Raw genomic sequence first — 10,819 nt, forward strand, 5'->3', positions numbered from 1 at the left:
ACTTACAATAAACACCATCAGTCATAATCTCTCTCTCTCTCTCTCTCTCTCTCTCTCTCTCTCTCTCTCTCTGGAAATTAAACCAAACACAACAACACCCCCATTATTGGAAATTTTTCCCCCCATTATGTTAAAATCTATCAAATTTGTTAAAATCAGTAAAAAAAGTCCAGTAACCAGGTACCTGCAAAGACTAGACTAGGTAATACGATGCCGTATTAATAACTGCACTAATGCATTTTTATATATAGATACGTTTAAATAATACACAAAATACATCTATATACTGTACATCACGGTAAGTGTGTGTGTTTGTGTGAGATTTAAATATAATTAATATATTTATTCTTTATATATTTATTTGTATTTATGGCCTCTCCAAAGACCTTCAAGTATCTAATATATCCTTAGAAATACAAGCCTGACCTAAACCAGAGGAAGCTACGATTAGCATCAGATAACAGTAGCCTCTGCACTAATGCTGCAGAGCCGTATACATTAGCTCAGCGAATTCATTTCTATAGCTGCTCTTACTGAAACAACGGTAACTAACTTTTCATTAAACTCAATCAATAAGGTGGAAAGTTCATGCGCTGCTTTATATTTCAGTTCAGTGAGTCTGATGAGCTGCTAATGCACTGCAGGGAATAACTTCAGTGTATTTTCCTTTCTCGGCTCGACTCGGCCGTGTTCAAGCTTAGCTCATTTGGCAAAGAGAAAGTGCAGTATGTGTACGAACACGCAACATGACAAACCGGACCGTGAACACATGCGCTGTTGTGGCATAACACAACAATGGGGAAAAAATGGCTGACCTGAGAACAGATGATGTACAAAAGAACAGGAAGTAGTAATCAGGAGCAATAAAATGCTAGTCTTAAAGCAGACCATGATTAACACACCTTCCATGGATGAAACGATTTGGAATTAAGATTTACTATAATAATAATAATAATAATAATAATAATAATAATAATAATAATAATAATAATAATAATACATTAAAATAAGTAGCATACAATATTTTAATGTATTATTATTATTATTATTATTATTATTATTATTATTATTATTATTATAGCAAGCTTCTTGACAAATAGCAAGTCAAGAAGAAAGTGCAGTGAGGTTAGTAAGGATTCCTATTAAATTATTTTCCCAAAAAACATAGATTTCAAAAATGCAAGAAGAATAAGATGTCTGGCCACACATTTAAAGCCCTCTGCTGTCCATAAGAAAATTTTGAATTGTTATATTAGAGACTATCTCTGGAAAATTGTCCGTAGTGTGTGAGTGTGTGAGTGAATGAGAGTGAGTGTGCCCTGCGATGGGTTGGCACTCCGTCCAGGGTGTATCCTGCCTCGATGCCCGATGACGCTTGAGATAGGCACAGGCTCCCCGTGACCCGAGGTAGTTCGGATAAGTGGTAGAAAATGAATGAATGAGTGAATGAATATTAAAGACTGAAAAGCAACCCTTTGTCCTCATCTGACCCTGTTTCTTCTGCTGAACCTAAGTTGCTGTCGAGTAAGAGATATAAAACTGACCAGCTTTATTCTAGCAGAGGTGGTGCTCATATCATCATGCTTTAACCTGGTCAAGGTCACAGCTGATCCACAGCCTATCCCAGGGTCACTGAGTAATGGGCAGGAATAACTGCTGAATGGAAAACCAGTCCATACAACGGCACCGTCTGCACGCACAAGGGCAATTCATCTACAGCCAAGATGCTTACACCTACGCCTGGTAGCATGTTTTGGGAGGAGAAACCGGAAAACCTGGAGAAAACCCAGATGGACATTTCTGAGATACGTTCATTCATTCATTCATTCATTTTCTACCTCTTATTCCGAACTACTCAGGTCATGGGGAGCCTGTGCCTATCTCAGGCGTCATCGGGCATCAAGGCAGGATATTTCTGAGATACATAAAATATCAAATCATATTAAGTGCTATGAAGTATATAATAATTTGATAAAGCAGGTACAGTTATATAATAGATATCAAACTTTATATGGACCAGAAGGACCTTTTTTTGGATGTATTTGTGTACATTGCTTTATTGACTTATACAGTATAAACATTTATTTGAACATTTTTAGCTATTTATAAGCGTCTTAAAGGAGCTTTTTCACACGTTCATCGGATTCAAGGTTTTGATGTTTCAGCCTCTGATAAACCATATTGAAGGGATCGGACAAACCACCTAATAACTAAGGACTCAGTTATGATTACTCAATTATGATTACATTGATAATTATTGGTTGTCATTTCTAAAAGATGTGTGTGTGTGTGTGTACTGTGTTCGTACATTAACAGTGATGCAGATTACAGCACTTTTAGATTCGCTTTTAGCTTTGCACCCAGCAAAGATGACTAGCGCTAATTTCTTGGCAGCTCGCTGCTAACGAGCAGCAAAGGCACTGTAAGCTTTACTGAACCTCTTCCAGGTGATGAGATCACCTTGCACAATCTGAATAAATTAAAGGGCAAAAGAGTCAGCTCGTTAGCTTAAACGAGCTTTGTTTAATGTCAAATGACCCATCACATCACATAGACCTGATTCAGCATGCCAGCTGGGCACAGCCAGGCCATCAGTGCCCACTCTGGTGAGTCAGCATACAGGAGGCCAGACAGTGTGTTATGTAATGGGGGAAAAAAAAACCCACAACAGAACCTACTGTTACAGGAATATAATCAACAGCACCAGTGCCAGTTCTGCTGAGTTATTATTAAACAATTTGTAAAAAAAAAAACATCATATCATACTTTTTATGAACGTATAATTACACTGAATGTAATGTATAGCAGCGATTATCAGTTGTTCCCTTAAAAATATCTCTCTTTTTCTCAATCATTAAGTTAATAAGACAAAAATCTCTTCATCCTGAAGATCATTAATATAGAAATTTCTGACCAATCAGAACTAAGATCTCAGCAGCATTATGGTACAAGATGCTGAACAAGATGCTCTATTTATCCATCAAATTTGAATAGAAATACACTTAAAGGTGCAGTCTGCAATGTTGTATAGTATTAGATATAGGCCTGTGATGATGATCATCATAGGTTAAATATACCTACAATCTTTTTTTCGATATTACCAAGCAACTACGTAGTAACAGATATTTTTAATAACATAACAGATATTCCTGAAAATCAGTCCACCCCAGATGGAAAGGGCTTAGTCTATCCATCTATCCATTTGCTATACCGTTTATCCTAAACAGGGTCACAAGGAGCCTGTAGTCTCTCCCAGAGGACACAAAGGTGTGAGGAAATGTGTTAAAAACTAAGCCAGTGTGTCTTGTATTACATATAGTTTCCTTAAAAAATATTAAGCTGCTCATATAAAGGTGATTTCACAGCACCTTCAGATTTTGGTGTTTGATGCCAGCCTCCACCTTGTACATGTTAACTCTGCATGTGTTCAACCTTGGCTAGACTCAAGGCTCCATCTGAGCCTGTGTATGATAAGTGGTACAGAAAATAGATGGATGGATGGATGGATGGATGGATGGATGGACAGACAACCAAACGGACGGACAGATGACGGCTGAACAGTCGGGCAGACAGAGAGATGGATGGACGGACAGACGGACGCCTGGAAGGAAGGATAGATGGAAGGAGAGATGGAATGATCGACGGATGTATGGATGGACGTACAAAAGGACGGACGGTTGGAAGGATGGTACCGCTTGGAACCGGTTGGAAGGATTCTACCGCTTATCCGAACTTCTCGGGTCACGGGGAGCCTGTGCCTATCTCAGGCATCATCGGGCATCAAGGCAGGATACACCCTGGACGAAGTGCCAACCCATCGCAGGGCACACACACACTCTCATTCACTCACACACACAATCACACACTACAAACAATTTTCCAGAAATGCCAATCAACCTACCATGCATGGGAGGAAACCGGAGTACCCGGAGGTAACCCCCGAGGCACGTGGAGAACATGCAAACTCCGCACACACAAGGCGGAGGCGGGAATCGAACCCCCAACTCTGGAGGTGTGAGGCAAACGTGCTAACCACTAAGCCACCGTGCCCCCATAATTACTAATTTGAATAATGTAAATTGATGACGAGTAATAACTATAGAATAAAATATGAACCTGATTACATGTGCAGTGAAACAACAGGCTTTGATTTTATTCAGGGCTTCAACAGACACGATGTGACCACAATGAACATACTGTACAAGAATACATTGTGTTTATTTAACTCATTTTTTTTCTCAACTTGGAAAAAAGACATATTGCTCCTTTAAACCAGAGAAAATTGTTAAAAGGAAAAAAACATAAATTCAAAGCAAAATGAATTGGTTTTCCACAGCATGTTGCTAACCAACCCAGTGCTTCAAATATCTTCTTCATCGGAGTTTAGTGGTTGTTCACACACATATCAGACACAATGTTAGGCTACTCAATTATTGATGCACCACTAACGTGCAGTACATTTTGTATTACACTCAAACTGTTCTGATTAGAATTTTGATATTTAGGTATTCCGATATTTAGTTCTGCTGAGGATTTGCTAACAAATTACCAACAATGCAGCTTTACTAGGAGAAATATCTGAAATGCGAAAACAGTTTAGAGCTTTAGACAGACTTTGAAATCTGTTCAGTTACATATAACACAAATTAAAAGGTGAGTTATAAAAAGCGCTGGACCCGGTGAGTCCAACAAAAAGTGCAGACAGCTGAATGTCCACAGAGAATGTGTACAGATTTATAGCTTAAAGACTAGAGACTACTACGAGTCCCAGGACAAATTTAAAACATGATTTAACAGTTTTCAGTATGAAGAACGTCAGAAAATGTACAAGGTAAAACGGGTCATTTCTCAGGTTTAAAGGAGAAATATGTCATTTTAGAAAAAAACAAAAACAAACCCTTAACATGATTTGTTAACGTCTTTTCGTTCGAGCCCTGTATAAATTCGAGTAAACGCGTAGATAAGTATCTGGTAATAAGTTTGTCACTGTACATTCTGTACATTATATACTAGTTAACAACATTAATGTAAATAATGCAGAGCCCAAAATAAGAAAAAACTGCAAAAAATGCAAAAATAAAGTGCAGATATATTACAAAGGACCAGACGCTCACGACGCTTCAAACCACCAAAAAATGCTGATGTCAGGAATATATATATATACGTTACCTTGTGCATTCATATAAGGCAAAGCAAATGAGTCTGCTAAAGAAGTAATCAGGTACAGCTTAATGTACTGACTCTTGCAGCTCATAAACGATCCTGCAGCAGGCTGCAAGCAGAACCGAGCTCATGGGGGGTAAACACAACGCATATTTTAGTGCGGCGCCGTAATATTCATCGCACTACGATTGCTTAAGCTTTATTTTCTTTCCACACTGGCAGTGAAAAAAAAAAAACAGGAACCAGAAATGTTAAAAAAAAAAAACGCATTCTTAGTATAGACAACATTTACTCAGGCACAGTATGGAGTACAATTCAGGACAGTAGAGTAGAGTACAGTATGCGTCATCACCGTAGGACTTTTCTTAACCTCTTTTCAGCGGACAGACTGCTAATTGCCTGTTTCAAAGCCAATCAAGATGAGCATAAATAATAGTCACCTCAGGCTAACAGCTTAACCCAGACGCCTTTTCACTAGCAGCACGCTTCAGCTTACGAGACAGAAACAGACCTCCTGGTGTTAGACTAGATTTGGCTAAGATTGCTCTCTTATTGCCTGTTATACGTCTCCTTGGCCTTGCATGACCCACATTTTACACGGCAAGGTTAACACCTGCAGCAGTGAAGTAACCTGCATAGCTGAAATTAACTCCGTGTGCATTTGGATTCGTACCTGAGTGTTAATTCATCCTTGTAAGAGTCTATTTAACACTTTAATTCACATACGAACGTGTAGTGATGTTTGTCTTTCATGTATTTCTAACAAATTTCCACGTACACTATAAAATGAGCCCGTATTAAATCAGATTAAAGCTTAAAGCATAGAAATAACTTTGATCCAGTTTCGATATTGAGAAAAAAAAATTCTTTTTTTTTCTTATAGAAAAATAAATATAGAAATGAATGGATTAAGGAATGAAACTCTATGCAGCTTCACAGGCTTTAAATTGTTTGCTATGGAAAATCATATACTGTACAGATACATATACGATCATATACATAAAGAGCTGTGGAAAACTCCAAAATGACTGAGAAAGATGTTGAGCACACAGAAAAAATCTTATTAGTGCAAATGCATCGTATTTTGAATAAAAGGCGTGATCACATCCTTAGGTGTGAGAAAGAAGAAATGACTATATATTGCTTAATTATGTCTTATGTAATATTTTAATAGCTCTGGCTTGTATGCTTAAATTCCACATTGTATAATATTTAACAGATAATATATTGAGATTTAAATACAATATGACAAGTGATCCAAAAATTGGTGTTGAGATGTAAAAGTGTTAGATTATTCGCTGTGTGGGTTTAAACATATTTATGCCTGTGAAAAAAAAAGAAAAGAAAAAAGAACAAAACTATAAACTAAATCATTCATTCAACTTTTTTTAGGCTTTAATATGGTTTTTGAAATGTTTAAGATTTAAAAGCAAAATTTTCCTTGGGAATATTTTTCAGCTATTACTTTCTTTTTCCCTTTGAGAGCTAAAGGTGGCTGTACTGTATCTTCTCGGAAATATTGAGACGAACACCATATCGTATGATATTTGTCGATTTTTCCTGCTCGTGTGCATTGAATCACCTTTTAAACCTTTCATTCGAGTGTATTTGTTTGTTTATTGTCACAAAGTTTGATTCTGGAATGGATTATAGATCATTAAAGTTTCTTTTACTCAACACTGCTGTAGAAGGTAAAGAAGGTACAAATGTCTCCTTGATGGTACCACCAACCCAGAGCAGAGAAGTAAAAGTCGATTTTGATACCAAATGGTCCGTACACGATTCCTAAACCCAGCCTACTTTCTGAAAACAGGTCCATGAGAGTGTTGTGTTGAATTAACAAGCTGTGTTTGTGTGTTGATTTAAAGCCTGGCTGGTGCTCATTTATTGATTCACTAATTAAAGGCTGTAAGAGTTAATTGTGTTGGTTCATTGCATCCTTGTGGAATGTCTGGAAGGTTGCTTAGTGTGAGAAATAAACTCACCAGCTGCATGCCGCAGATGAAGGCCAGTGTACAGCGACCACTGCAGCAGCCCATGATGCTCCGGAACTCCGGGCTGCTCCACTGGACTTGCGCCACACACCAAAACTCCTACCAAAATCACCAGGCTGACTTGAATAATTTAATCTCTCACTCCTGTTGATGTCATGCCTTAATATCTATCACTCACCACACGTTCCTGCGTTTGCTCTCAACAATAATATCCAGCCGGTGGAGTTAAACAGCTCGTGCGCCCTTTTTACACCTTTCCAAAGTCTGTTTGTTCACGAGCCCTGAAATGTCAGTGTTATTCTCCCACACGGGATGACAGGTTAGATCTGTAAAAATGCCCAAGACTTGTTTTCGAGTTGGTCAAATTGTTTTGTGCGGCAAAATAGCATACGTGCGTGTGGAAAAGAGGCAACGTAACGCTCGCGCCGTTTCGCCTACTCCACGAGACAAAGCACTCCGGTGGGGAGGTCACGCAGACCGAGCAACGTTCATCGCTCCTCCTAGAGAATAGAACAGGACGCATAGGCACGCGATGTTTCCTTGCCGTGTTCAAAAGCTTCAAGAGAACGGAGTGTTCAACTTGTCAGGTTTTATATCCCGGAGCACGACACGGTAACCGGAGGGAATTCATTTATCCGTACGGAATGAGATGAAGCTGGACGGAGTGGAAGAGTGCGCGTCTCTAACACGATGTGCATCCTCGGGAGACCAGGAATCGGTGCTTTATAAAGCTGAAGGGATTTACAAAAGAATAACAAAGGAAGAAAGAAAAAAAGAAAGAAAAGTCGCGCGCTCACACCGGTTAGAAAAATCCTAGGGACGAAAGATGCAGCGCTGCCATCTGATGCTCCAGATTGAAGAAACCCGGGCGCGCGACGGGGGTGTCTCTCTCTCTCTCTCTCTCTCTCTCTCTCCCTCTCTCTCTCTCTCTCTCTCTCTCTCTCTCTCTCTTTCTCACTTGCGCGCGCGCTGATGCTGATGCTGATGCGCTACGGGGCGCAGTGGAGGATCAGGGCAGAGGAGCTGAGCGCGCGCAGGGTTGGGTTACCGCTTGATCTCTCACATGGTTGCCAGATTGGCTGGAATGTTCACGGTCCATCCCGTGTGTATCCATAACCAGGGGTTAAACTGGTATTTAAGTACTTGCCAACAAACACTGTGATTTTTGAAATGGTATTAAAACGGTCATCTGTTTCTTCCTTAAGGGCTTAATAGTGTCTTTAGTGTTTATGGTGCAGAACAGAATGGCTGCTGTATTAATTGTAATGTAGTCACATTTGTGTTTAATGGAAGAAAAAAAAACTACAACAATCTTAATCACAAGGACCAAAGGAAGAGCTTCTCTTCTTCTTCTTTTTCTTCTTATTTATTATGACTGACATGACATTCTAAAACTATATTTTCTTTCAGCTGTGTCTCACTTGAATGATAAAAAGCATCTTCAGTCATGCACTTTTGTGTTATAGAATAGTTTTTTTTTTTTTTTGTCTTTGTATGTCTGGGTCCTAATTCATACAGTCCATATGGTTCCCCACATGGAGCCAGACTCATTGCTTACAACTGACACACGCTGAAAACTATAGAAATGGTTGCACATTCGTGTGATGTTATTATCCCTCAGATGTGTTTAAAATACTTCTCATTCAATTACAACAGGCTAATTAGCTAATTTGCATAATAATTACACACTTCATTATCTGGGGAAATCAGTTCATTAGTAAAATTGTTCATTTCCTCATAACACAGATGAAATAATCGTATACTTCTGATATATGTTTAAAAAAATGTCAGCTGACGAGATGCAAATAAAGAAAACGCTGAAGACTTTGTGGGACTCTTGTGGATGAATGTGATGTTTATTCTGCTATGACATTTTGTAATTAACTGAGATGTATTTTGCTCGTGTTCAGTTCCTTACATTCCTACAGTATGAAAGCATTTGAAAATGATACAAAGATGATCCATCTCAATCCATCTCAATTTAGGTGAACTACAGTATGCACTGCTACTGATATCAGAGGCCCAGAAAAGTGTGTGTGTGTGTGTGTGTGTGTGTGTGTGTGTGTGTGTGTGTGTGTGTGTGTGTGTGTGTGTGTGTGTGTGTGTGTGAGAGAGAGAGAGAGAGAGAGAGAGAGAGAGAGAGAAAGGGAGAGAAAGAGAGAGAAAAATAGAGAGAGAGAGAGAGAGAAAGAGAGAGAGAGAGAGATAGAAACTTTTTTCTTTTATTTTTACAATCCTTTATTTGCACAAGTTATGTAAAACAATAATCAGCGTGACTCACTAACTATATAAATAAATAAATAAGAGTATTAAAATTATTCAAATAAATTAGGTTAACTGATAATAATAATCATCATTAGCTTAGCTCTGGTGCAAAGCTTAGTTCTCCTTCAATGACAGCGCATAGAACATTTTTACAACACCACACTGAGAGAGAGAGAGAGAGAGAGAGAGAGAGAGAGAGAGAGAGAGAGAGAGAGAGAGAGAGAGAGAGAGAGAGAGAGAGAGAGAGAGAGAGAACTGTATGCTAGTTTCTTATAAAATCAAAGCATGTCAAGGCTCAATAACTTAAAACTTAAAAGTCTCTAAGTTACATGGCTACATTTCTAGAATATGAGTAAACAAATGTCTAGACTGATAAAATAAACTTACAATAAACAATCAAACTTACACAATCAAAACTGTAGCACTATAAATAGCTTACATTTGAAAAATGTCTCTGGATTATTTATCTAGTTAGCCAACTTAGCTTATGTTTCTTCAAACATTGGATAATTCTCTTATAACTTTTACACATGACATATTTACACATGACATGTCAGGATTCAACCCATAAACTAGGCATTGAAGAAGGCCAAGTTTATGAAGGATATTTATTATATCTGAGATCATTCCGGAAAATGTACATTCTGTCCACCTGTACATGTTAAAGGAGATGAAAAAAACAAGTATGATGGCCAATGTTTTATGTCTCACATTGTTATGCTACTCGACAGATTATCAATCTATTTTTGCATACAGTAAGTCTTCACTACCTCTCAGTAGGACAACACTAAGACACGTTTTATCTGTTAAGACACTAAACAGGGGTGTCTTAACAGATAAAAAGACCCAAATGCAGGGATAAAATAAAGGGGGAAACAAAGGAACAGAAGTAAACAAAGACAACAAACAAGAGACAAGGACTCAGCAAAAAGACAATACACAAGACAAGTGGTATAAATAAGTAGAACAATAATTGAAACACAAGGAATAGGTGTGCGGAGGTAGGAACGGATTAAGGATAGGTTGGGGCAAATACACAAAACAATAACAAGGCACAAGACAAAAACTGCCAGAATGCCCCCTAGAGTAAAGGTAGGGAATAGTCCCAGCCTTTCATGACAGACGTGGTTAAAACCCAAGGCATCTCACCTCTTCTGTGTCCAACAGTGTCCCCCTGCATCACCTGGTACTGGTGTGTTGCATAACGTAAAGATGTCATCATTGGCTAAAACATAACACAGGCTACTTTGCTTAGTGAACAATAGCAGACCAGAGTACGGGTTCTGGTTCATGGGAATTTTGGCACAATTCCATTTCAACCAAACTCAGATTGGTAACGAGGTGAGCTTCTTGGTCCACATGACAGCTTTCATATTACGAATTCTTTATGTCAACCC

General features: G+C 38.5%; 1 protein-coding gene across 1 annotated transcript in view; it reads right to left on the reverse strand.

The window, feature by feature from the left end:
* Nucleotides 1-8,186, reverse strand: part of nkain2 (sodium/potassium transporting ATPase interacting 2) — a 209,210-nt gene extending 201,024 nt beyond the window's left edge. The window contains exon 1 of the mRNA XM_027155323.2: nucleotides 7,149-8,186. Within this exon, the coding sequence (XP_027011124.1) occupies nucleotides 7,149-7,202 (54 nt within the window). The 5' untranslated portion in view covers nucleotides 7,203-8,186. The remainder of the gene's footprint in view (nucleotides 1-7,148) is intronic.
* Nucleotides 8,187-10,819: the final 2,633 nt, after the last annotated feature.

This window comes from Tachysurus fulvidraco, chromosome 16, assembly GCF_022655615.1.
Source record: "Tachysurus fulvidraco isolate hzauxx_2018 chromosome 16, HZAU_PFXX_2.0, whole genome shotgun sequence".
NCBI lineage: Eukaryota > Metazoa > Chordata > Actinopteri > Siluriformes > Bagridae > Tachysurus > Tachysurus fulvidraco.